Source organism: Chroicocephalus ridibundus, chromosome 22 (genome assembly GCF_963924245.1).
Source record: "Chroicocephalus ridibundus chromosome 22, bChrRid1.1, whole genome shotgun sequence".
Taxonomy (NCBI): domain Eukaryota; kingdom Metazoa; phylum Chordata; class Aves; order Charadriiformes; family Laridae; genus Chroicocephalus; species Chroicocephalus ridibundus.
The window spans coordinates 2127308-2154307 of NC_086305.1; the positions used below are offsets into that span (position 1 = coordinate 2127308).

Genomic DNA, 27000 nt, shown 5'->3' on the forward strand with positions numbered 1-27000 from the left:
TCATTGCTGTTCTTATCTCAGCTTCTTAATTGAATTTTGGATACATTCTAGTTGCAGTATGAGTCATGTACTTTCTGGGTACAAGGGTAGTATGGCTGCCTAACTAAATATTCATTTGATGTGTAGCTGGGAATTACATTTACTTTTATATTAGAATACCATGTTTAAATGATTACCTGCTATGGTTTTCAAGCCTATTTCAGGACAGCTCCCATTCCATTCCTCTGGTATGGATTGTTTCTTGGATAAATTTGAAGCTATATCTGTCTATAAACTGAGCTGAAATTTGTTTAGCATTTTTTTTCTTGCTGCTATACTACTGAACTATATAACTGATGTAGCTTTTTGATTACTTACTGCGTTCTCAATCTCCCTATGATACATTCCTTACCAGTAACTCTTCTCTTTTGTTTAGAATCATCATGAAAATGTTTACTTTGATGCCAGGAATCCAGCTTCAATAGAATCTAATCCTCCACTTGCTTGATGATACCCTATCCTTAGTTGAATACTGGAACTCATTAGGTAACCAATTTATAATCTGTTCAGTGTATGCTTTCTTGCTTTTATGTTCTAATTTATTGCTTGAAATCTTGTTTAGTGTGAAGTCGGGTGTACCAAAGTCTGTCTCTTTTAGAGCAATATTATCAAATAAATTTTATGTCCTTTCTAAGAAAATTACAAGTAGTTGGAGATGAGCAGGTTTTCCTCCAGCCTCTGTTTGTAATGACTAGATGTCCTCATTCTGATTCTTGGGTATAAGATTTAAGCATCATGTTATTTCTTCTGGGACTTGTGTAGTACGTTTTTGGGTAAATAAACTGTAGGTAACAAAAGCAGAATTGGTTAAAAGGAATTAACAGTAACTGGGTGCTACTTTTCCTTAAGTGACTTTTAGAATTTAATTTTTTTTTTTCTTCTTAAAGCCTTATAATCAGTATTAAATGATTCAAATTAGCATATCTGTTTTAAGTTGTTGAGTGAAAGAGCAGTCTTAAAGCTCAGTGGTGTTGAAAGGAAGCAAGTAGTGTCTGGATTTCATATCTGGTTAAAATGGGGCAATGTTATGCTGACTGTCTTTCTGTTGAGTGGTGATGTGACTGTGCATTGAAATCCTGTTTCAGCAAGTTTTTTCTACTGTAGATTATCTTCCAAATCATTCCTATGGAGTGATGGATTCCTGCTTGAACTTTGATCAAGCTGTATGATGGCTGCATAATTTGGAAATCTGTGTGTAGCATAAATATATTAAGGTTAATGTCTGTATGTTGCTTTGTCAGAAATCTGTCTTCAGGATGAGAGGTCGTTCTCTTTCTAGTTTTTCAGTCGTACACACCTGAGCAGACAGTACCAGCTATCGCATTGCTGCTTACTATAATTGGCATGGGTTTTTCACCAGAAGAGGCCATCTGTGTTCCGGTTTCCTCTTTGGAAAGTGTGATATGGGAGGCTTGAGCAATGTACCAGATATATCTTGGTAGCTGACATGAGACAAGCTTAGGAAACGTATATTCCTAAAGTCAGAGGTCAGCACCTAGGCTCAGCTTTTCTGTGAGCCTGAAAAGTTGGTGCCATGCTTCTTAGGGTGCAGTTTTGGTGAAAATGCTTACTGAGGGGACTTCCTCTATCATACCAGACTGTGTGTCTGAAACTAATTGCTGGGGAGGGGAAAAAGGAAGTCTGCACAAGACCGTCTCCCTTGAACTGGCGGGCTAACTTGAGGGGAAAATGGTCACTGTTGTTCTTTTTTTTTTTTTTTTTTTTTTTTCTTCTGTCTGTGCTCCAGATTCATCTTCCCTGTGAGCTGTAGATTCTACTATATGTTAAGGTGTTTGAGCTTATTAAAAATGTCTTACACTTGCATAACTACTTCAAAGGTACTTCAGACTTATTAGCCACTGGTCAGTGATAATTACATGAAATGGAGAGGGGACTTTGAGCTCACTGGTCCATCCTTCTGTATGACCAAGTTTTTGCAATAAACTTTGCTTAATGAACGAAGAATGAAATTTAATGTTCTCGGAGGGATCATAGAGCTTGGCTAGAGATGTCCTGTGGTTTGTGTTGCTCCCTGTGGCTTGCTCAGCCTTCCTTTTGATGAGTAGTCACTAGAAATGATACAGCTTGCATAACAATGTCTTCTGTAAGTTTACTATTCAGAGTTCTCTTAAAGCACACTTCTCTGCTCTGAGGCTGTTCATGAGGCAGAACTATGTCATATGTTTCTGTGAAGTGATTCATTACATGCAGTGGAAGTGGCAGCTAAATGCTTCCAATTCTGCTGATTTTAATTTGAAATGATTGGTCTCTGTGGCCTTATGCAAGTTCCTGTGCAGTTATTTAGTGGCAAAAAGCAATGAGAATTGGCATTTCTCTGCCTATTTATTTATTTTAATATATATATTCAGCATGTAAGTGTATAATTAGAACACTTTGTTTTTGAAACAAAAATTGAACTGATATTCTGGGTGTGAAGTTTTACAGACTGTTAAAACAAAGAGGGTACTTCATTATCCTTCTTCTTTTACTGCCCGTGGGTAAGCTAAGAAACTGTTGGACTAAAGCAGTGTAAGCAGACTTAGTCCTAGTGATCTGGGTGTACTGAATTGCATTTGAGAGAGAAATCACTGGCAAAGGCGCAGAATGTTGCTAAATCTGAGGCATTTAACTTGGCAGTAAGGAGGAGGTTGACTTCCGTGGGGTTGATGTTAGGTTGCTGGCCTGCATCAGGGATGAAAGGAGGAAAAAGCAATCAGAATGATTTTTGGAGATTCATGCATGAGGTTTCTGAAACCCAGTGAGGGAAGGGTTGATGTGAAAAGTTCTAAAAACTAGTGAACAAAATGGGTTATTTGTTAGCTGAACTGAAAAGTAGTTGCAATAAGACTGATCTTACTTTGTTGCCTAAAATGGAAGATAAAAAGCATGTTCAAACCTTACTGAGGCAAGGATGTGGTTCACTCGAGTGAAATTAGCAGTCTCCCATCTGGGTAAATTATGCATGTTCAAGAAGTCACTATGGTGTGCTGGGATAGAAGGAATTGAGAGCCGCATTTGCACTGGTCAGCTATAGACACTGTCTCCTTAAAGCTGAGTGGGGGTAAATACTGTACCTATCTTCACCTTTCATGAAAAGAGGTCAGTTAGGGGAAACAGGAAAAAAATGTGTGGATTGCAGTGTCAGAACTGTCTTCCTCCTTGCAGCTGTGCACTGCTTCTTCTGATGTAGTTCATGGCTGCTCTAAGCTGTCACTGCTGATTTCAAAAGTGATCAAACCCTCTTTCTACCTCAAGCTGCTTGTGCAGCTTTAAGGAAGGGTTTGTGTGGGAGGATGAAAAAATGTTTGTGTAGCCATACAGTGAAACGCGTCAGGGAAGTTATCTGGGTTAAAACTAATCTGGGGAAACAAGGAAGTTTTAATTTGAACATTTATCCCAGTTCAGTTTGCTTTGTGGCTGTTCGAATGCTTGTGCTCTGGTAACAGGGAGATAGGGATGACATGGGAATAGGAGGATAGATATTGTGGCAGCTACCAGCTACATTGGATAGGCTAAGCAGACTGAAATAATATCACTGATGTGCAAAAATAGTGCATTTGTTCTTTAATTAATAATTTGACTATTAAATGACTTTATTCTCATCTGCCAGAAAATGATCATATCATATAGAATCACGGTTAGAGTTGGAAGGGACCTTTAGAGATCATCTAGTGCCAACCCCGCTGCCATGGGCAGGGATACCTCCCACTAGAATACCTTGATGCCTTGCCCTAATACCTCTTGTACACTTTTTTCTTGATGTCTGACTTTCTTTTTCTTTTTTCTTTTTTTTTTTTTTTTTTTAGACGATGGGCACTGCATATTAAGCAGAGGTGGAAGACTGAAGCCCATTTGGGGGCAGAATGAGTTTAAAAGATGCTGACAGTGCAGTTTGCCAGGCAAAGGCAGCCTACAATCTTCATATTTACCCCCAACTGTCAACAGAAAGTGCTCCCTGCTGCAAAGTGACAGCAACCAAGGACAGCACATCTTCAGATGTCATCAAGGATGTGATTAATATCTTAAACTTGGATGTCTCGAAACATTATGTGCTCGTGGAAGTGAAAGAATCGGGTGGTGAAGAATGGGTACTTGATATAAATGATTCTCCTGTTCATAGGGTTTTACTTTGGCCTCGTCGTGCTCAGGATGAGCATCCGCAAAAGGATGGGTACTACTTCCTTTTACAAGAAAGGAACACTGATGGGACCATCAAATATGTCCAGATGCAATTGCTTTCCAAGGAGACAGATGCTCGGCGATTGGTTGAAAGGGGTTTTCTTCCATGGCATCAGGAGGACTTTGATGACTTGTGCAATCTCCCCAATTTAACAGAGACAACGCTTCTAGAGAATCTCAAATGTCGCTTTCTAAAACACAAAATTTATACTTATGCAGGAAGTATTCTGATTGCAATTAACCCCTTTAAGTTCCTGCCCATTTATAATCCTAAATATGTCAAGATGTATGAGAATCATCAACTTGGGAAGCTGGAGCCTCATATTTTTGCCATTGCTGATGTGGCTTATCACACAATGCTTAAAAAACATGTTAATCAGTGCATAGTTATATCAGGTGAAAGTGGGTCTGGGAAAACTCAAAGCACAAACTTCTTAATTCACTGTCTCACAGCACTGAGCCAGAAAGGGTACGCAAGTGGTGTGGAGAGAACTATTCTAGGAGCTGGACCAGTTCTGGAGGTAAATTTATGCTAAAATTGCCTTCTGTGAAAATTGTTTCTTGAAAACTTCTAATAACTGCTGTTGAGTACTTACTTGGTTTGGGCTTTAAATATCACTGGGCTGCATTGGTATTTCGCTGTGTTGCTTGACTGCTTCTAATTGATTTTCCTTAATTTATCCTTCCATTCAGTTGACTTCCTGTTGCTTTTAATTTACATCTGACTTAACTTTCCACCACTAAACACTAATATTCTGGGACAGAGGTTACCTGTGTTTTCCATCTTAAAGTTTTGATGGCATTTGAATCAAATCGTAAGTAAATGTTTTCATAAAAACATTGTTCCACTGAAACAGTAACTGCTTAGTGTGATAGTGCCTTTGTGTGTAAGCATGTCCTGCAGCATTTTTACGAACTCGCTTTTTGAGGGAGTTATTTCCTTTCTACAATTGTTTGTTTTGAAGAGAGCAATGTTGTTAGTTAGGGAGAAAGTGTGAGTGGGTTTGGGCTTTTAACTACTACAGTGTTTCTAACAGAAAGCAAAACTAAACATGTGAGAAGGGGTACAGCTGGTCTTGCGTTAGCTAACGGCAGGACAAACTTAAACTGATCTTTTGGACTTCAGCCTCTCCCTTTTACTCTCTCATCTGAAAGGAAAAACTCTAAAAGCTTCCATGAATGTAATGGTCACCCATAATAAAATCTTCAACAGCAAGGAGCTTGAATGTGGCCATTGTGATTTTTAGGTTTAAATATTCTCAAATGTAACAACACTTCCATGTAAAAAAAAAAAAAAAAGCTTTTAGTAAGGTGTGAAAAAGCGATGAGGTTAAACTTTAAAATGTACTTATAAACGTGATTTGAAAGCTGTTCTGTAAAGAATGAGGAATACATGCAAGTTCTTTTTTGCCTTCCTTTCTGCTGCTTGAAAGAAGAAGTAAAATTGTTTGAGGTTTGTTGGTTGCTGGAGTTCAAGTTTGCTGTTCTAAACAGAAAACAGGAAGGGGTCACTGTGGAAAGCACTGTTTGATCAGCTGATCTTGCTGCCTTTGATAAAATTAACTGTTTCAGATCCTGGTCTACCGGATGTGATACAGCTGTGTCAAACCAGGTAGACACGTAAAATCTTGAGTTGCGCTTTGTCCACTGAATGAGAAATGCACATATCCCCAGATTGAAAATTAAAATTAATAACTTTGCTGGAGTTTGTTGTGTCCAGTTTTGGGCACCTCAATACGAGAGAGATCTCGAGGTGCTGGAGCGAGTGCAGAGGAGGGCAACGAAGCTGGTGAAGAGCCTGCAGAATAAATCTCATGAGGTGTGATTGAAGGAGCTGGGACTGTTTAGTTTGAGGAAAAGGAGGTTGAGGGGAGACCTCATCACTCGCTGTGACTATTTGAAAAGAATATTGTAGAGAGGTTGGTGCTGGTCTCTTCTCACAGGTAATTAGCAATAGAACAAGAGGGAATGGCTTCAAGCTGCAACAGAGTAGGTTTAGGCTGGACATTAGGAAAAAATTCTTCACAGAAAGAGTGGTCAGAGACTGGAATAGGCTGCCCAGGGAGGTGGTGGAGTCACCATCCCTGGATGTGTTTAAGAGTCGTTTAGGTGTGGTGTTAGGGGATATGGTGTAAGGGAGAACTCTGTAGAGTGGTGTTGATGGTTGGACTCGATGATCACAAGGGTCTTTTCCAACCTAAATGATTCTATGCCTGTGAGTGTTCATGAAGAGATATTTGTGATTTTCTACAGTAAGATTGGTTGTCATAAGTCCTGCAACTTCTTTAGTCTTCCACTGAGCATTAGAAATGCACTTCATGAGAAAATAGTCTTGCTAACTAGAAATATGATGACTGGTTGGAAGCTTAGCTTGCGAACTTGCCAAATGGGTTCTAGCATGGCTGTTGGAGTACATATTATCTAAAACGCAAGGCGAGGCTCTTCTCTGAAATGCTCAAAAAAAACTTCTCACTCTACTTCTTTGAGGGTGTCTGTCAGTCGCAGATTGATTCAGTGTAAACTTGTCCTCCCAAATATTGAAAAAGATAAAGGGGTTTATGACAACTAAATATAAAAAATTGGTAGGCACGTCTGAATCCTAAAACATCATTCAGAATTGAATATATGTTTTTGTATTAAAAGTATTATTCATTGACTTGAAATTATGGAGGAAGAAACCTTTTTGAAACTTGCCGAGGCTGAGACTTGTCCAGGCTGAAATAAATCACTGTTGTGCCTGTGATTTTGGCACAACTCTAGTGGAAATATACTTCTCTGTTCACATCACTTTAGCGCATATTAAAAAATGATGCTATGGTAGGTTTAGAACATAGAGAAGAAGAATCAAACTACTCTACTTTGCATAGTGCAGAGTGGATTCAGTGGCCAATGAAGCTTCCATGTTTCCCAATATGGATACTCTTGTGCAATTCCAGTTACTAAGTGTAATTTAAAAAAAACAACAAGTCAAATCTTGGTGTCGGAGGGGAATGTGCGGAAAGCTTACTTTGCTTTGTGGAAGTTAAACTGACGACAAACTCTTCTGTTAGAGTTTGTCACTTCTAAATCCAACTGCGGTGACTCATTTGGGTTTTTACTTAAGGGAACTGAAGTCGTAAAAGGGAATTTTTCTTAAATGGATGTTTCAGGGGATTTTTTTTTTTTTGCATGAAGTTTTGCAGTGCGCCTAAACTATTTGAGAATGTTCTGTTTGAAGTTTTGAGTGCCCATAAAAGATGAAAATATACTCTTGACTGAAATCTGTTTCCCTGACTTCATGATGTAGAAGTTGGTTCCATTTTGGGTCAGAACTTCCCCTTTTTAGTGACCTCTTATTTTCCTGACACCTAACTAAAATTTGTCTGTTTATAGGTTGACCTTTTGTTCAAGGAGTTAAAGCAAACATTTCTAGCACAGAGAGGTGAGCACTGTTAGTGTGTTATGGAGATGGATTTATAATTTTATCATCACATATTAAGTGAACTTGGAAACATATTTCTTATCAAATTCTGTTTCTGTGTTGGCTAACTAGTCTCTGTTCAAATGTGTAAGTAATTTGAAGATAAACTATTGTTAATATTTTACCTCCTTGTTCACAATTTCTAGACTTTGAAGAATGCTGTTATAGCTGTACCATGAGAGATTTGACCTTAAATGTTGCTTCTTACTGCCCTCTCAAACAGCTGAGAAATGGAATACATGATACTGAGGCAGCGTAGTTAAAAATTAAATTGCTGTCACATGCGCTAGTGAGAGGAAAGCTGGTCATGGGTTAGTTTCTGATCCTTAGATGCTTCTTACTCAATCTCAGCACCGGAGTCTGAGCTCTTTATAATATTCCTTCTTGGGGATCTAATCAGCAGAGGTAACTTGTGCTGCTTCTGATTATGTTTGGCACCACTTGCAGCTTTCTAGGGAAAAAGGCTCTGAAAGGCTGTCTGCTTCCATGGGACAGTGATGCTTCAGCACAGCCTAAAGCTGTGATTTCTGCTGGTTTTTAAGAGTTCGTGAGATGTACGGTTGCCTTAGCTGTATAGGAATTGCTCTCAGGCTTTATTTTTTTTTTTACATTGTAGGCTAATGTAGATCTTCGGTAGTGAAGAGCAGTTTCTTTAAAACTGGTAGGAAGATAGATAGGCTCTGTTTTAAGATGCTCCTGGCTTTTTTGTCCTCTTCCAACTTTAGTGATTATAGTTCCCTGACTTGGAGTTTTACCTTCTCTTACGGTTGATGTCCTAAGAAAGAATTTACATTTGGGAACTATTATTTGGGTCAAATTGGGAATAGTGAATCAAACCTTTGTTTATTTTATGAAGTCTTGAACAAGAGAATTAAACCTTTCCATACACAGTTGCAAAGTTTCCAAGACACTTGTATTTTCCCTTTATTGGGGGAAAAAAATCTCTTAAAGCGCATGTTTCAGATACAAAATGCACAGTGTACAATGTAAGACTCTGAACTTATTTGGGAGACCTGGAGTTAATTTATTGGATTCTTAAGCCAATTAATTCAGTTAAACAGCAGAAAACTGAGCGAGGGGATGGGGGCTTGCGGTGAGGGACACAGTGAGAGAGAACTGGAGCTTCCTCTTCTTGTAGCAAAGCGGTTGGTTTGCTGCACGTTGTTAAATTGTAACCCTTAGTATCCTCGGTTTATTACAGCAGTTACTTTCTCAGTGTGCCGAGAGTTCATTTCTCCCTGAATTCATGGAAATACTGGGGTTGTCACAACTTTTTCGTGTATTATTTTGAAAAGCATCGCTTATTTCCATTTGGATGTGTCCTTGAAAGTTTCTTAATGGCTCTGAATCATTCTTTGGAAAGAATTAAGGCCCAAATAAAATGGAAAGTCAAACAGGAAGCACTCATTAGGTGGCCTTCTGAAGGCAGTTGTAAATATGAATTAATATTAACACTGCAGTCAGGTGGGTGGGGGGCATGAGATTTTCTAGAACTCAGCATATTAAGAAGCTTTTTAAATTTCATTGTAGAAAGCAAATGTTTATGCTTTACCATTTTGTGGAAAACAGAGTGAAGCAATTTGCTGTCAGCTCTGTTTTCTTTATTACAGTTCCATTGTGCTTGTGGTTTTGGTATAAGATAGACTTAAGCTGAGTTGTGCTTCAACTCTGGTTTTCATTTGTATTTGCCATAAAAGTCTGCATATATATTTAGTGGGTGTAGCCTGTTCTATTTAAGGGAAAGTAGTTGTTTTGAGGCTATTATCTGCATGTGTTTGTTTTAAGAATCATAATCAGAGGAGGAATGGAACTTCCTCTTCCCATTTGGTTGGATGTTGCTAGGCTTTTTTTGGTAGAAATGTGTTGTTGCATGCTTTTCCCTGCTGCATATATCTCTTGGGGAAAAATCACCTTGTCCTTTGTACAGTTTTATCACGTGGATTGCTTAGACTTCCCCAGGACATCGTACAGTGTGCAGTGTTGCAAGATTACCCTGAACACTGCAACTTCTGTGTTAATGAGTGAATATTTTGCAGCACATCTGTGAAGACCGCAACAAAACTGAGTTCAACTCCAAAGCAGTCTTTTCCTTTTCCAGGGTGTGTAATTTGAGTCTTCTTCAATGTCATTTGGCCCATTAAAAGATTGGTCTGTGCAGCGCTGGTTCTGCCATGGACTAGAGCAGTTTACATAGAAACTCTGACAGCTTTTTCAGATTTTGGTGATTCTTATGAAAGAAGTGAGATTTTTAGTTATGTTCCTGAGGTAGAAGATAGGAACATGTATGTGGTTTGGGGTTTTCTTTTTACAGCAAATAAAAGGAGAATTTGGTGTTTTTTTCTGAATACTTTTAAAGCTGTCATGTTGTAGGAGTTTTGATTAGCAAAGTCCAGTTTATGCCTCTTGCATTCCAAGGTAAGAGGATGGGTTGGATGACTTCCTGACTCCCAGAATAGGCTATCCCAGCTCCGATTCCCGCTGGCCTTGGTCTGCTATTTTTGACTCACCCTGTTCTTATATAGCTAGAGTTATGCTTTGGAGAGGGTTAGTTTTAGTTTTTCATTTTTATCTGTCTCCTCGTGGACTCAAGAGAAAACAGTAAATGGGTTTGGTTATATAGATGATTATTTCTCTTTAGCTGAAATAGTCTCTTGTCCCTTCGCATCTTCTGAATTTATTTTGTAAAGTAGATTGCTCTCTGTAAAGGCAAACCGGGGAGTTATTTCAGTTAAATCTGAGCTACATATAGAGTACCTGGCTAGACTTATCGCTGAAAGATGCTTTCTGTGCAGAGCAATGGCTAGGTAATAAGGGAGCTTAATTCTTATCTGTAATCCTTTTTCTGTAGGATAAAGCTACAGTAGCTTAAAGATACCTAACTGCTCAATACCAAAATAAATAGTTCAGTATTTCAAATTTTTGCACCTTTCTGATTTTAGACAGGAATGTCACTTCTTTTATAGTTAGCTTGTCAGAGTACATTGAAGAATGCGGTAGCAGTGATTAGAGTTTAAGCTTGAATGTTACACAAAAAAAAAATATTCCCCGCTCAAAATGTTAAGCGACTTGGAATGTTCTTTAACAAGTTGTAGATGTTAAAGGCTCTTATGAGAACACCATTCAGTACATGAAAACTTTCCTAAAAACTGATAATATTAGATCAGCTTTTAAGAATTTGCTGTATGCTTTGACTAAATACCAGACACATGAGATCATAAAAGCCTTTAGTTTTAAACTGTATTCATTGCTTACATGAGTAATCACTAAGAAAAGTTTTTCAGGAAGCCGGGCTATGGGATTTCTTAACTCTATAATGCCAAAATATTTATTAAAAATTAATATGATAAATTTAGCTATATTGTGGTTTGCTTTCTGTAATATAACTAGTATACTGACAGTTAACTGGTGGCTTAAGGTAGGAAACTTTCCAAAAAGAAGTTCTCGTAGAATCAATTTGCAAGTCCACTATTCTGCAGCTTGGCAAAGTTCACTACAACAGATTTCTTAATGCATTAAATGAGAAGCTGGATGGTGTTCTTCAGAGAGCCACAGTTGAGCCACTGTCGGTGGGAGAGGAACGGGCTTCTGATCTAAGGACGCAGACAATTTGCTCATGGTACTGGACTTTTGGTCTGGTGGTGTTTGGTAGCTGTAAGGAGTTGACCAGGATTTTATACATACATCAATATGCTGTGTATGCAAATTGGGCTCTAAAAAAAATAATCTGTGAGATAACTTGTTGGGTAATAGCTACAAAAAGATACTGATGACTGTGGTCAGTAGTTGCTTTGAAAAATCTGAGTGGGGATGCTGTGTGCGTTATAACACGTGTAGCATGGTCTCTAGAAATTAGCAGGCTGAACTCAGCCTCAGTCATCTGTAAGCGCTGCTGGACACAAATCCTCTCCCTTTAGAGACCCATTGACTTTTCTGAAGTTACAGTAGAATCACCCTGCACAGGAAGAGCTCCTTTAGCTTATTCCTTTAGCTCAGAAATAACGGTTTTCTGAAGAATTATGGACAGTCTCCCAGTTTCTAAGAAGTTTCTCATATTCTCTGAAAACTAAGCATCTGGCAGTGGAAATCTACTTATAAGAGAGCTTTGAGACCCTATTTTGGAAACAGTGGTCTAGGTGTCCTACTGCAGTGCAGCCGCAACCCTTGAGGTAGTTTAAAAAAAAAAAAAAGGGGGGTGGGGAAGAGTTTAATATACAAACAATGTGACTGTCATGAAAACAGCACTCCCCTAGGAGATACACCCTAATTGGGTGGTTTTATGTATAAACGGTTTAGTTCTATGTTGTGTACAGTATTCGCACGTCCATCATCCTCCGGATGCGAGTATGTGGAGGAAGAAGGGTGCATTTTTGTAAAATCATTCCACAAATGTTCTATATTAGGGGAGGCGGATTTCCTAATGGAGGCCTTAATTGCTTGGAGCTTTAAGAGGAAATATCTGTGGCAGGAATTGCTGGTGATAGTCTACGCTCTGAGCAGTGTATTTTTCCAACCGATTGCATTTTACACGGTGTTTCTTCTCTATATGTTGGATTGCCTCCTGCATGTCAGAAGGATGACAAGTTTCTCTTAACCTAAAAAGACATAGTTAAGAGTTGATAAAGTTAAGGACATTCCCAATAACTAATTCTAGTGGACATTCAGTTGCAATAAGTTATCTTTATAGTTTGCAAGCGTGGCTCGTGCAGAGGATATTTTGTGTAGTGTGTGTACTAGCAGCTATCGGAGAGCTCACAATACAAGCAAGAGTAGTAAAGATGCACAATTAGAATTTGTGCCAGACCTGTTTTTTCCTCTTTCCTAATACCTCCTAATAAAGCTACATTTTTGTGTTGTGTAGCAGTTAGCTGGCCAGTGAGTAGGATGTGGTTCTGTAAACCAAAGTCTTTCTGTTTGTCTTTTTCCCGTTTTTTGAATACACAACTCTGAAAACTTGTAGGCTAACTTTATAAATGAGATCTTAATGTTCTCTTCTCACTTAAAGAAAAATTATGTTTATTGTGACATTTTTGAGTGGGAGCAATACATTAGGGAATAAGACATAGCTTGTGGCTTTTCTGCAGGAGAGGCAATTTCATTGTAATTGTGCTTTCGTATTCCTCCTGAGTATCCTCTCTAAGGTCATAATTGTTAGTGGTTGAGGCTGATTTGCACTCTCGAGCTGTGATTACTTTTTCTGTACTCTTAGAAGTATCAAAATGTATTATTCCTCTCCCTGAGTCCCTCAAATATTATTGCATAGGGCAAATAATAAATATATATAGATCTGTGAGGAACAGTGGAGGCTTCCTAAGCTGCCTTTTTGGTATCTGTGTGCTGCCGTTCCCTTAGTATTTCGAGTTTATACTGGAGGCTAACGGGAGGCTGAACAAGGAACAGAAGAGCTTGAAAAGCTATGTGTTGACATATTTAATTTAATTGAAAATTAACTCATTTTCCTTTATTACAGGCATTTGGAAATGCAAAAACAGCACATAACAATAACTCCAGTCGTTTTGGAAAGTTTATTCAAGTCAACTATTTAGAGAATGGTATTGTCCGAGGGTAAGTACGGTATGTGATTCTTCTGGGGTTGGTCTTAGGAATTGGTGAAGAAACTGCTGCATATAAAATGCTGCCTTATTGAGGCTCTTCTTGTGAGAATAGCTTGCCAATGGGATAGTTTTCAAGACTCCTTGACTGAGCTTTGTGGAATAATCAGGTGATGCCTAATTTTCTTACCTTCCTGTACAACCTTATCAGGTTAAAAATTTGCCTGCTGCATCTTTACCTTCATGTTCAATGAAGGCTTTTTCCATAGGTTTTTTCACCCCATAGTAGATGCTATAATGTCATATTACTGTAGTCCCTCAAAATTATTAATCAAAGATTATGATTCACTCTTCTTTGGTAGTGGGCACTTTCACTTCAAGTGAAGAATTTTGTTCAAAAATTTTCTGTGACATTAGTAATTTGTGTGCAAATACTTGTTACTTGTCTAACATCATGCTGTAATTTCTTTCAGATCTTACTTTGTAAAATACACCTTTAATTTTTAACACTTAGATCTGCAAAATTTGCAGTAGTATGTCATGCACGTTGTCAAGATGGACCTGTGCTAGTTTAGATGCAATGCTGTAACGCATAATATTGGTGTAGAATTCTGCCTGAAGCTGAAGCTTGGTGCGCTATGGAGTGTTGCTAGTGTCACTGACTCTTGTGCTCCGGTGTCTTTCCTTTGGATCTTACGTGTGTTTGCAGTTTACAAAATGGCAATAACATAAATGAGTGGGAACTCTGTACCACATTTGCTTTGAGTGTTATTCTGAAAAAAAAATTGGCTTTTTTTCAGATGAAGTTGCAGTAGCTCAGGAGATTGGTGCAATTCGAATACATTTGTTTTGTCTTCAGGATGAGGAAAAGCTTCTCAAACTTTGGCCTCATTCATTGTATCCCGTGTCAAGGAGTTTAGGTTATTTAGGAGATTACTTTGTCAAACTGTAAGGGGTTTTCTGGCTGGCTTCCATTTTAGGCTGATGTATATACAGTCATAAAAATCTAGCAAATTATCCAGTTAGCAAGTTTTCCAGTATATTTTTGGGGTCTGGTAGTCTTTGCATTCCTTGTCCTACTTAATCTTGGAGTAGATAAGATTGTTAGCACTCTGCATATCTTGCTTCTGCTTACAGTTTTTCATTAGCACTTTTCTAGCTTCGTCTGCCTTTCCCCAGTTATGTCTACTAAAACCAAGCACTGAAGATACATCTTCCTTGGGTATTTTCCTTTGTTCCAATTACAGTATAGTGCATACTGAATTTTTTATTTGAGATAGTGACTAAGGTATTCTCTTGTAGATTCTAGTGCAGATTTAATTATTTGAACTCTCTTGGCAGTTGCTCTCTGGTGTTTTGTGAGGTCTTTTCTTTTGCACTCATGCTTTTTTCATTTTTTACGGCTCCTCAGGGCTGTTGTTGAAAAATACCTGCTTGAAAAATCTCGTCTGGTTTCTCAAGAAAAGGATGAAAGGTAAGAAATTAGTACGGTTTACTAACCCAAGCATAATTAATGCAAGAGTTTAAGAGTATTTGAAGTGTATAGAATAAAAGAAAAATCATTATATTTTCATGAAAGATAAATGTATTGACTTTTTAGGAACTACCATGTCTTTTATTATTTACTACTTGGAGTCAATGAGGAAGAGCGTAAAGAATTTCACCTCAAGCAACCTGAAGATTATTTCTACCTCAATCAGGTAATCTGTTGACAGGGATTTACAAATGCATTGATAAGTGTTGTCTGTCTATTGTGTTAAAGTTGAAAGATAATACTTGTTTTCTTGTGATGTTTGGGCTTCATTCTTTGCCTTTAATTATGGATCTCTTCACAGCATAACTTGAAAATTGAAGATGGGGAGGATCTCAAACATGACTTTGAAAGATTAAAACAAGCCATGGAGATGGTTGGCTTCCTTTCAGCAACAAAAAAACAGTAAGCAGAATCCTTATAGCTTTTGTTACTGATAGCTAATGTTCATGAGTTGCAATAAACTGTGTATGTGTTGGCACCACATTTAGTCTGGTAGGAAGCAAGGAGAGCTGAATATTTGAGGGCTTACTGAAAAATTCTTCAAGTAGAATTAAGTTGTGAAACTGTCAGAATGACCTTATAAGAAAAATTCTTATAAAATTCAATTTTTCTTCCTTAGGATTTTTTCAGTACTTTCAGCTATTCTTTATTTGGGCAATGTTACATACAAGAAGAAAGCTACAGGCCGTGATGAAGGGTTGGAAGTAGGACCTCCTGAAGTCTTGGACATTCTTTCCCAGCTGTTGAAAGTAGAGTATTTCTCTTTAGCTGTAATGTTTGATAAATCTTTTTGCCATGCTCTACCTCAGTGTTTTACTTGAATATCTTGTTGCTCAGTTTGCTGTATCTAGATCTGGTTTATGATACTTCCACAACATTTATCTGATGGGAAAATTGGTGAAATTATTGGGATTAGGCATGGAATGTAGCCCGTAGCACGGAAGTAGAATTTGTTTACTCAGTAATCATAGACCTGAGCAGGAATAGATTTAGTGGAGATATGGTCTTTGGGAAACATCTGAATTAATCTAAATTGAGAATAATTCAAAGAAGTTGAAGAACTTGTGAAGCTGTTGATGAATGATAATTGTGGCTGTTATCAGAGAGCTTGGGCTTCTCTGAGGCAATTGTAATGTCTGCTGTTGCTATCAGTTTACTCATTGGGGATTTGAGAGTGACAGTAACTCTTGTTCTTGCTTATTTTGAAGGTTAAACGAGAAATTCTAGTAGAGGTGCTAACAAAAAGAAAAACTGTGACTGCTAATGATAAGCTTATTTTGCCATATAGTCTCAATGAGGTGAGTAAAAGACCGTTAATAGAATGATTTTAAATAACTGAAGCTTGCTTTTTTTAGATAAAAAAGCTAATGTGGTACACTTTCACATTTAGCGAGGGATGTTTGGAAAGACAGAAGTTAGCATTAAAGGAAAATTTCTGTTTTTATTTGTCTCTGATAATTATTTGAGTGACGCTGGCCTGAAATAGAAATGCTTTTTTTTAAACAAAGTTCCGAACATTGTTTCATCTGCAGGCAATAACAGCTCGCGATTCAATGGCAAAGTCCTTGTACAGTGCTCTGTTTGATTGGATTGTTCTGCGAATCAATCATGCACTCCTTAATAAGAAGGACATGGAGGAATCTGTTACAGTAAGTTTCTCACAAAAACAAGCCTCTGTAGACAGTTGTGTATTTAGAGCTGACAGACAATGCTATAGATGACGTGTTCAGAGATCCGGGATAAATTTTGATTCTCCTGAATTCCATGGTAAACTTCTTGGTAATATTTAATCGCCTCTGTTTTCACAATAGACGTAACTGTTAAATATTTAAAATCTCTTAGTGTACACTACAGCACTCTTTGTAATGGTTAGCTGTTGGGGGTTAAGTCACTGCATGACAGATTGCTTAACTAGATTTCCACATCTTCTTTTAGTGTTTGTCCATTGGTGTACTTGATATTTTTGGATTTGAAGACTTTGAAACCAACAGTTTTGAACAGTTCTGTATAAATTATGCAAATGAGCAGCTTCAGTATTATTTCAATCAGCATATTTTCAAATTGGAACAGGTAAGAGCTGCTGAAATAAAACCTTTTTTTATCAAGTGTTCATATATTATGCAAACTTAGCCACTGTTCTGCAAAACCCCATGGCGTAATTTTTATAATTGCTTGAATGTATTTCCAAAAGTCTTACTTCTTAATGTCTTGTTTCATTATTGCTTGTTATTGTTTGAAGGTTGTAGCTGTGCTCTATGTATACTGAGCATAGCGGGATCTCTTCAGAGGGCTAGCATTAAGTTTCTGCTTGACTGCAAGAAACTAAAAAGACATTCAGGCAGTCCTGGACAGAAGTCAGATGAAACTCTAAACTTGGAGGTTGAAAGTCTGTAGGTGAGGTGTTTGTTTCAGGATTTTTTGTTGTTGTGTTCAGTTTGGTTTTTTTTCCTAAGGGTAGGCGAGGTGTTTGTTTCAGGTTTTTGTTTTGTTCTAATAGTTGGGGAAGAGTTTCTCTTATTTTTGTCCATTTGTAAATATTTAATAACCAGTCTCTGTTGTGTCTTCCACCTGACTGCGTTCAGGGGATACAACTGTATGTTGATATTGGCAGTAGTTCAGAAATCCTGATATTACTGGCATATGTTGATTTACTTGTTTGCAGATGGTATCGTCTTACAGAGCACTTTGAGTGCTGCAAGAGCTGACAGATCCTGGTTTAGACTGAGCTTTGGGTGGGTTTTTGCTCTAGACTTAGATTTTTTTCTGGCTCGTGCTAAAGCCTTATTCTCAGGTCACTCTGCTGAAGCAAAGAAGTTATTCCGAAGTATGTGGTATTCTGTCAACAACATGTAGATAACTTTAAACAAGCATTTTAAAGACAAGAAAATTACCAAACGTACAAACTTCATATGTAAACATCATGTTGAGGTCCCTGTTTTGTAACTTATGAGAGAAGTGGCTACCCAGGCTAACTAGAGTAAATAGTTACGTTGTTTTCTTTTTTTCTAATACCATTTTCCAAATAAGTTTAATCCTTGAATGACCCATTTCCTGTATCTCTTGCAGCATGAGGGCCCTCAGGGAGGATCTCTATATCTTTTTAAAGAAAGGCTTTTCTGTCTGTGGAAAATGGCATTTCAGTTCTGTAATGTGGCATGCACACTGAGCAGTCTGTCATTAGACAGACTGAATTCTTACCTACTTAAAAATAATCCATTTCTTGTTGTCATCATATAGAACAGTGGGAGGTGCTCTTTGTCTTTTGTTAAACATAGAACTTAGTTAATTTTTCTGTGTGCTGTCTTTTTTTACATTAGTACCCTATCATTAGTTGTTTGGTGTGGGTTGTTTTTTTTTTTCTGTGGGCATTTACAGCATTAAGAAAAACCGGTATTTTGGCTCCATATCTTAATGGGAAGCTTTTCCTGTCAAGCGTTTGATGCATTGTCATGTCAGCAGAAGAGCTTCGTATTCTCTTGTCAGAGTGCTCCAAATTTTCTGAACCTAAGCGATATACGTTGCTTCCTTAGGGAAGTTCTGGTGTTGATGTTGTGTAGGGCTTAACTGCTTGTGTTGAAACTTTGTTATTTCATCTGACAGTGCAATTTGGAGATTCTGGAACTTGATATCAAATATTCATTATTTCTTATAGTACCAGAACTATGAAAGAGAAAAATAGACTTAAATTCCTCCAATATATGTCTGCCTAGGGTTTTAATGTAATGATGTAGATGTTATGTCTGTCTCCATGCTCATAGGCTGCTGATTGCTGGGAAGGCACACCAAAACATTCTTTTCACTGTTTTGGTTTTTAAATACTTTTACCCCAAGCATCTGCTGTTGAGTGACTTGCCTAGGTGGACCTTTGATCTGACCCAATATGCCTGCTGTTCTGTTCTTATTTATAAATGTTTTCCTTATTTTTGTTTCTACTGCCTGAACTAACAAACTTAACTTGCCATAGCTGTTCAAGGATGTCTTTTAAGCACTTAGACCATAGGACATTAAAGGTCAGGGCACTGTACTGATGAGGGAATTTTCTTGAGCTACACAGGAGGAATATAAGAGTGAAGGGATCACTTGGCACAATATTGACTATACTGATAATGTGGCCTGCATTCACTTAATCAGCAAGAAGCCCACTGGCCTCTTCTATCTTCTGGATGAAGAAAGCAAGTAAGCAACAAACGTCTTCTGAAAACAAATGTGTGGCAGGGAGGAGGGAAGGGCTGTGTAAGGGAACAGAGAAACAGCGCTTTAAAGAGGAAGGAATGTTGTGGGAAGCAAAGGGTCATCTTAAAACTGTGATCCACGCCGTGGTGTGCTTCTAATGACTCCAGTGTGCTGGTGGTAGAAATTGATGCAAAAATTGAACTTTGGCTTAAGCAGACTTACAAACTTTAACTTTTGTGTTTTACCAAGGAATTAAAATTAAAGTAAAATGCATGTATGTAAGTCTTTGGAACATTAAGCAGCAAACATAGTAAATAGTTAATGTGGTGCTGACTAAACTTGTCTGGTGAAGTGGGAGGAAGCATTGACATAAACTTGAAACTGCAGACTATTCTGCTATGTGTGGAGCTGTTTGGTTTTGGTCCAGAAATTTAGCCCAGCTCTAATATTCAAAGCAGGTGTGTGAGTCTCAATTAAACTGTAGAGATCTTGGACAATAAAATATTTTCCACAAGGATCAATAGGTGTTCTTCAGTCTGTCACCTCAATAACTGTACCTATATTTGGAGAAAAATATCTGACTACTTTTGTTTTGTATTCCTAGTTTTCCACACGCCACCAACCAAACTCTACTTGCAAAATTCAAACAGCAGCATGAGGAGAACAAGTTTTTTGTTGGAACCCCAGTGATGGAGCCTGCTTTTATTATTCGACACTTTGCTGGCAAAGTTAAATACCAGATAAAAGTAGGTGATAGATCTGATGACCACAAAACTTTTTTTTCTTACTTTTACGATAGCTTTTTGTCAGGGTGTAGAAAACTTGCTGTGAGTGCGCTGGATCAGATGTGTCTTCAGATGTATTTTAGATTATTTTTTTGTGTGGTGGTCTAGGCTTGAGGATAATGCTCACTATAATGAGAATTATTAGAACAATGAATTATTCTGAATAGCGATCAATATCTTGGCTCAAAACACATCTTTCCTGAGAGCTTGTGGTTCAGTGTTCCTGTTTTGCAGGACTTCAGAGAGAAAAATATGGATTACATGAGACCAGATATTGTTGCTTTACTACGAAGCAGTGACAGTGCGTACGTTCGGGAGCTGATAGGAATGGACCCTGTAGCTGTGTTCCGCTGGGCAGTTCTGCGGGCAGCTATTCGAGCAATGGCTGTCTTTGCAGAAGCTGGACGCCAGAGAGCTCAGAAGACTGCAGGTACAGTACGAAAATATGGAAACGCTTTCAAATACTGTACAATTGGCTAGTGCTTGTTGACAGAACCAGTTTACCGTAAAACCTTACCCAGGTGTGATCTTGATTTGGTACTAAGGACAAAACTGACTTGTGATAATGGCTTAATATTCATGCACCAAAGGGACTGTCACTGTTTTATCTGAGATCGTTCAGACTTCCTCCTCCAATAAGCACACCATTTCCAGCAGCCTGTGCCAAATTTGAAGCCCTATTTGTACAAGTTGGGGAAGATATTACTAGTTCTAATATGCATGCTTGTCTTATCACTGGTTTCGATCATCTCAGACCTCCCTGAAGTTTCAAATGAGTATTCAGGATTAAATACTAATTTTGATAAGCTTTTCTGAGCAGCTTCAATTTACTTTCTAGTTGTAGGGAGTTTGAGAAACAGAGCTTTATAGCTAGACAAAACTTTCAGGCACTTGGATAGTTTGCTTATGATTGGTGGGGTTTTTTGTTTCTGATATACTCATATCTCTGTCAAAATGCAACCTGTTGATTATTTCCTAACAGGAGTGGTACGTCAAGGACCCAGAGTTCCCCTTGGAGAACTCCAGAGATCAAATACACCAGTAGAAAAAGTTTATCGGTGAGAAACACGTACTTAATCCGTATCAGGGAAAAGACATGAAGTGCTGAGTTCCATTTTCATGTAGCAAATGTCAACTAGATTTTTCCACAAGGATAGCAAGTTTTATTTCTTCTGTCTTGTTTTGTTTGGCCTTTTTAATACTATCAAAACAATTCTCTAGCTTATTTTATGTAAGACCCAGCACTACCAAATGTTACTGACATAGCCTTCCTTCCATTTACCACTGGGTGTTTGAGTTCTCTGTGTATGTTGCTTTTAGCATTGTGTGTTCCTCTGCAGCCAGTCTGTGTCACTGAAGGATTTGTAGGAGCACTGGTGATTTTTCAGCCTTGTGACATGATTAGGAGGCAGGGCAAGTCCTACAGAGCTGCCTCCATGCGTTGCTCTCTATAGGCACATTTGCCTTTCTATAGAGTATTTAGGTTTTATGCGTGTATTTATACGTATTCCTTTTACAGCTGCTCAATGCTTGATTTCTCATTTGATTGTTCTGAGGATTTCGATATAAATGCTTTTGAAGACATCATTTCTTTTTATGAAAACAAGAAGTAAGTAGAAGTAGGCCTGCACTTAAAGGCCAGGGAGGCACATTCCTGGACAGACTGACCTTCTGAGCGTGCTCTGCCTAACAGTGACACCATGAAGTATACAAAGTAGTGACTTCATGCTGCTTCATGAAGTAATTACTCCATCCTGGACAGTCTCTGTTGCTTGTGGCAACTAAGGACTAAAGATACAATTTGGGCGAAAGAATTGGTGATAGTGTAACATATCTGTTTCCCTGTGATATCTTAAAACAAAATCTTGATATTCAAAAATGTTCAGAGGTACCAAGGGAAGCAACCAACTGTCTGTAATAATGTTGCTGCCTCAGTGAGCAGCTCAGAATGGTGATAGCATCTAACAGTCAGAAGTGATTCTTACGCTTCTGTTATTTTTGGTTTGTGCCTCTCTGGAGAGTAAAGAAGGTAAGTTCTGTGCCAAGACACAACACTTCACAAGCACGGTGCATGCTTAATGGAATCTGCCACGATTTAGGGACTATCCCAGGCTTACTTTGAAAAGCTAAATGTGTGAATAAGCTTCAAATGGAAATGAAAAACAACATTTCATCAAGTATTCCTGTATTAGCTAGTTTTTAACTTACTTTCCTGGTATGTCTGCTTAAGCAGTCTCATTTTAGTAGCCAAATGTATATAAAAAAACATTTACTTCCTGATTATGAAGAAGCTTATATCTTTCTGAAAAGGCTGCTTAGCTTAACAAAAAGGTTCCTTGCACACTAAGTACATTTTGCTAAATTTCACTCTGATTTCTGAATTGATGGCTCAAGAATTTACATTAAAAGATAGAGAGTAAGTTTAGTATGAGAGCCTGGTAATTAAATTTTAGGGCACTGACAGAATAGAAAGTGCTGACTTGACATCAGAATCATTCATGCTTAGGAAAAAGTAGTCTGGGATTGACCTGCTACTGTTTGGAGCACACTTGGTGATGGGATCTCTTGGGGTTTTAACTCCTTTTCCCCCCCTTCTCTCATGGCTGTGTATCTTTGTTTGCCATCTTTGTTTTGCTGTGAATCATTTTAGAGACATGCATGAACAAATCATCGCAAGTATAAAAGGACTTCCATGGCAGGGTGATGATCCCTGTAAGCTGCTTCGGTCACTCAGTCGACTTCAACACCGCTCCCACTTCATGTGAGTTCTGGTGCTCTAGGTATTGCTTTGAAAGTGCGACAATAACCAAGCAGATATTCTAGTCCATAAAATATATACTTGTCCCTAGTTTGTCTTCTGCAAAAAAACTGAACAAGACAATTCAGAAGAAAGTAATTCCTTGTAAAAATATATGAAGGCTATAGCTAATGCAATGAAGCAACAAAGCATGCCCTGAAATTTAAACCTACTTTTCATGTAAACTTGCTAAAACCTAAGTATGTATTTACAAGCTTGTTGTTGCAAAACTTTCAGCAATGAAATCTCTCACAAGTTACAACTAATGGTTTCCTGAAATTCAGGATGCCGATGCTGTGTTAACCCAGTTCCTGGGTTAAGACTGTCTACATGCACACAGCTATGCATGTGTCAGAAAATCAATCTGTGGTGTGTGAACTGGGTGGCGTGGAGCTGGAACATGCCCTGCATGATGGAGTTAACATGCTGAGAATTCGGAGGATGTGAGCTACGGCCTTGTTTCCGAGAGCTTCTGCTTCTAGTTCACCGTCTGGGTGTGGATGAGAGGTGTGCCCAAGGTTTATCGTGCCCCAGGAGGTTCTGGGGATGATCTCAGACATATCAGGATTCACAAGTGGAGTGCTGGGGCATGTCTTGTCCTTCTGTGAGCAGTTAAGTGCTTTCCCAGGGGTCCTGGTGCAAGCAGCGTTAACTTCTGAATCAAGTCTCTTTATTGGATAGTGCCCTACTATTATGACGACAGTTCAATGACTGTACAGTTAGCGAATAGAATAACTTTCACAAAAATAGTCTATGCAACAGTGCAGTTCTTAATAGTTTTAACTTTAGAGAAAATGTTTCACTTTTGAAAGTTTCCAATACCTACCGAGTTTATTTAAAAAAAAAAAAATTTCTTGTTGCGAAGCAGTTTGCATTTCTTGCATTGATCACTTGCAAGACATATGCATGAACACACCCTGATGCTGTTGTGCTAATTTTCTTCTATCCTTAATCTTGCCTCTTAAATTGCACCAACTTATGGCTTGCTGAAATAACCAAAGATCGTGTGTATTTTTCTTAAATGATCTTTAATATTTTAACAGGAAAAGTAGAGGTACCAAACAAAAGCAGATCATTCCCAAGGTAAAGTTATTCAATAAACTTAGATTTCTCTTGTTGCTTTGTTGTTTTTTTTTTTTCTCACTGTGAACATTCATTTTGATTGACAGAACTCACTTCAGAAAATACTGTTACATAGTGTAGGGAAGTCTTATAATTTATCCTCTAAAACTTCCTTTTTGACAATCTAAAGGATAGGTGAACGTTCACCTTTAAAAGAATTGCTGAACAAGAAAAAATTGTGAAATTGTCATCTGTTTAATTAGACTAGAAATGCCATAAATACATAAAGCCATTTCTGATCAAGTCATTGAAGGCAAACACAGTGATTCAGTAATTCACCTTGCACTCTTGTGATGGGGCGATGGAAAACTTTCACTCTTAAGATGATGTTTTGGTCCAAAATAGAAATAGCATGAAGTGTAACATGTTACTGAATGTGAAGCTCTAGGTAGTTGGTTTCATTCTTACTCATTTGGATGCAAACAGAAATATTTCCCCTTCAGTGAAGAGACTTGCACTTTGTTGACTATGAAAACTTTCTTCTAGAACTTGCTGGATTCCAAATCTCTGAAGTTTATAGTAAGCATGACTCTACATGACCGAACTACAAAATCCCTCTTGCACTTACACAAGAAGAAGAAACCTCCTAGCATAAGTGCACAGTTCCAGGTAGGTGACTGATGGGGTGGTACAGCCTCTGGGTGCACCCTGACCTCATGGGAACGGACCTTCCTGGTCTGATCTTGCTTGAAAAACAAAATGGCTTTTATTCTTGGGATTTGTTTGAAGTAGGGTTTGTTACTTGATTTAAAGTTAGACCACATTTAGAGACTACCCTTATGCTATGAAATGTTTTAGTTCTCTGTACAATCAGCCTCATCCTTGTATGCGGATCCAGCGCTATTGTAACAGCATGTGCAAAGGCCACTGTGCATTATCTTGAGAAAAGGTAAAAACAAATACAGGGATCTGCTGTGCAGTACGGGAGAACCTCCCTATTGGATGAAATAGGATTTGTATAGCCGTCAGACCTGAACGAACCTTATTTCTGAGGAAGAAGCTGTACTGCTGTTAAATGCAACTCAAAATGCTGGTATCTGAAGAAAAAATGTTTTGAATATTTAATTTCAGACTTCACTTAATAAGTTACTGGAGACACTGGGTAAAGCTGAGCCGTTCTTCATCCGTTGCATCCGCTCCAATGCTGAGAAGGTAAGACTGCCTTAAGAGCTGAGCTGGTCTGACTGCTGAGGATCTAAGTCTTCTAGCTCTGTAGTATATTGCTTTCGACTTGTTCACTGTCATTCTGTACGAAGGTGAAAGGTAACTAGGGTGTGAAAACAGAATGTGCTTTTTCTACTGGACAGAAATAGGACTCTACAGGCACTTACTAGCTGTTGACTGCCGATCTTTTTCAGAAAGAGATGCTTTTTGATGAAAGCTTGGTGCTTCAACAGTTAAGATACACTGGCATGCTAGAAACTGTGCGAATCAGAAGATCTGGTTACAGTGCCAAATACACATTCCAGGTATGTAGAAGTGGATTATGCTTTCAGAAATATCTGTTCTTTTTGGAAAATCACGCATTGCCTCAGAGTCTTGTGTGTCTCTCTTCACATGAAGCTCGTGACCACTTGGGATGAACTATAAAAGTTCATTGTAGTTTTGACAGAGCCTGCATGGTGACAACTTGTAATCTAAACTATTGAGCGAGTCATCTACCAGTAAGTTGTTCTATTTGTTGCATGAAGGGAAGGCGTTCTGAGTGCTGGATAAGCAATCAGTGCTGCACATTACTGTCTCCGTATGTGAATTAGTGTTCTATAAAATACTTTGTGCATGTAGCTTCATAGAGCACATATAGGTGATATTTAGTGTTAACTGGAGACTGAATGAAGCCTGCACTTCACAGAGTAGGAAAATAGCTCAATTTGGAGTAGAGAAACCTCTATAGCTCAGATGTCTTGGCTTAATTTTAGAAATCTAGTTAAAATGCTAAACTTGTGAATTGCCTTCTAACTCTCTTCTCTTGCTGTCTCTGCTTTCCACAGGAATTCATAGACCAGTTTCAGGTGTTACTTCCCAAAAATGCCAAAGCCTCTAAGGAAGACATTTGTGTTTATTTGAATAAACTAAAACTGAATGAAAACTACTATCAAATAGGGATGACCAAGGTCTGTGAAACTTCTCATAAGCCAATAAGAAATACTGATGTACACCGCAAAATTTAGCGCGATTCCTTTACAACTGTTGCTCTTCTCTGCATTTTGTATTTAAATTAGCTATTTTAACTCTTGTAAATGTTGACACACAGACTTCAGTAGTTGCCTCGTTGTTCTTGATGACAGCCTGTCGTCGTGCAATACAGTTCAATTCTGTACTGCCTGATAATACTTTTGGGAAATTGTTGCTCTTGGCATTTGTCAATCAGGTCAAGTTTTCATTTTAGAAGGGTTCTATGATTTGAAGGCTGTAAGCACGGTTGTATGTTTTAGAATCCAAACACTGAGGTTTGGTAAAACAAAAGGACTTTTACTTTTTGGGTGTGCTAATTGCTGTCAGCTGATGCGGTTTGGTTCAGTAATAAGTATTACCATGGTCATGTTTTAGCTTGTGGAGATACCTCCAGTGGGGACTGAAAAGCTCCTATTACCTGTTTGTTGATGAACTTTTCTTTAACTGAGCAGGTTTTTATGAAAGAGGCTGAACGGCAGATACTACAGGATACACTACACAAAGAAGTGATCAGGAAAATCATTCTCCTTCAGAGCTGGCTCAGGATGGTTTTAGAAAGGAGGCGCTTTCTCAGAACGCGTCAGGCAGCCATTGTTTTACAGGTATCTTTGAGAATTGCTAGTCTTTTCCTAACAAACAAACCAACCCTCTCAAATAACACTCCCCACCTTCAAGTATTCCTCCCTTACTTTAGAAATCTCCCTTCCTAGGCTTGCTGGCGTTCCCGTTGTGTTAGGATGGCACTGCAGAGGAATAATGCTGCCGTTTATATTCAGTCAGCATGGCGAAGATACAGGGAGAGAAAACGCTACCTTCAGCAGAAGAGGAGAATTTGTCTCGTGCAAGCCGTGGTCAGAGGGCATCTACAGCGTAAGAGGTAAAGGAAGAGGAGCAATACGATATGAAAAAGTGCATTTTTAACCACTTAGCTACTTGGCTTCACTTGCCAAGCTCAGTTTCTGTGTGATGTGTTGACTTGATAAACAACTTAAAGATAATTATTACTGTGTGACACTGCAGTCGGTATCAAATGGCTGGTGGTGTGTGGAACCTGGTTAAGGCCTTAGTACTTGAGCGTTATTCAGCTCAGCTGCACTGATGCACGTCAGTCCTGAGAAGCAGTCCTCCATACAGTCACTGGGACTGGAAGTGTATTTGTACTTTGTGTCTGTGTTGCTATTTAGGCT

At 38.4% G+C, this 27000-nt stretch overlaps 1 protein-coding gene across 13 annotated transcripts in view; it reads left to right on the forward strand.

Moving 5' to 3' along the window:
* The window catches only part of MYO9B (myosin IXB), a 45238-nt gene that overhangs the window by 6057 nt on the left and 12181 nt on the right, over positions 1–27000 (forward strand). For 7 of the 13 annotated variants that reach the window (XM_063357694.1, XM_063357699.1, XM_063357704.1 and 4 more), the window contains 23 exons: positions 416–525; positions 3846–4739; positions 13146–13240; positions 14639–14701; positions 14828–14927; positions 15063–15163; positions 15381–15510; positions 15970–16059; positions 16294–16410; positions 16697–16831; positions 18816–18937; positions 19539–19680; positions 19954–20149; positions 20702–20777; positions 21239–21328; positions 22370–22480; positions 23560–23599; positions 24125–24247; positions 24710–24790; positions 24997–25107; positions 25630–25752; positions 26266–26415; positions 26524–26690. In XM_063357694.1, coding sequence (XP_063213764.1) covers positions 3903–4739; positions 13146–13240; positions 14639–14701; positions 14828–14927; positions 15063–15163; positions 15381–15510; positions 15970–16059; positions 16294–16410; positions 16697–16831; positions 18816–18937; positions 19539–19680; positions 19954–20149; positions 20702–20777; positions 21239–21328; positions 22370–22480; positions 23560–23599; positions 24125–24247; positions 24710–24790; positions 24997–25107; positions 25630–25752; positions 26266–26415; positions 26524–26690 — 3200 coding nt within the window. In that variant the 5' untranslated portion in view covers positions 416–525; positions 3846–3902. The remainder of the gene's footprint in view (positions 1–415; positions 526–3845; positions 4740–13145; positions 13241–14638; positions 14702–14827; positions 14928–15062; positions 15164–15380; positions 15511–15969; positions 16060–16293; positions 16411–16696; positions 16832–18815; positions 18938–19538; positions 19681–19953; positions 20150–20701; positions 20778–21238; positions 21329–22369; positions 22481–23559; positions 23600–24124; positions 24248–24709; positions 24791–24996; positions 25108–25629; positions 25753–26265; positions 26416–26523; positions 26691–27000) is intronic. The other 6 variants (XM_063357700.1, XM_063357702.1, XM_063357708.1 and 3 more) reach the window with 4 other exon arrangements.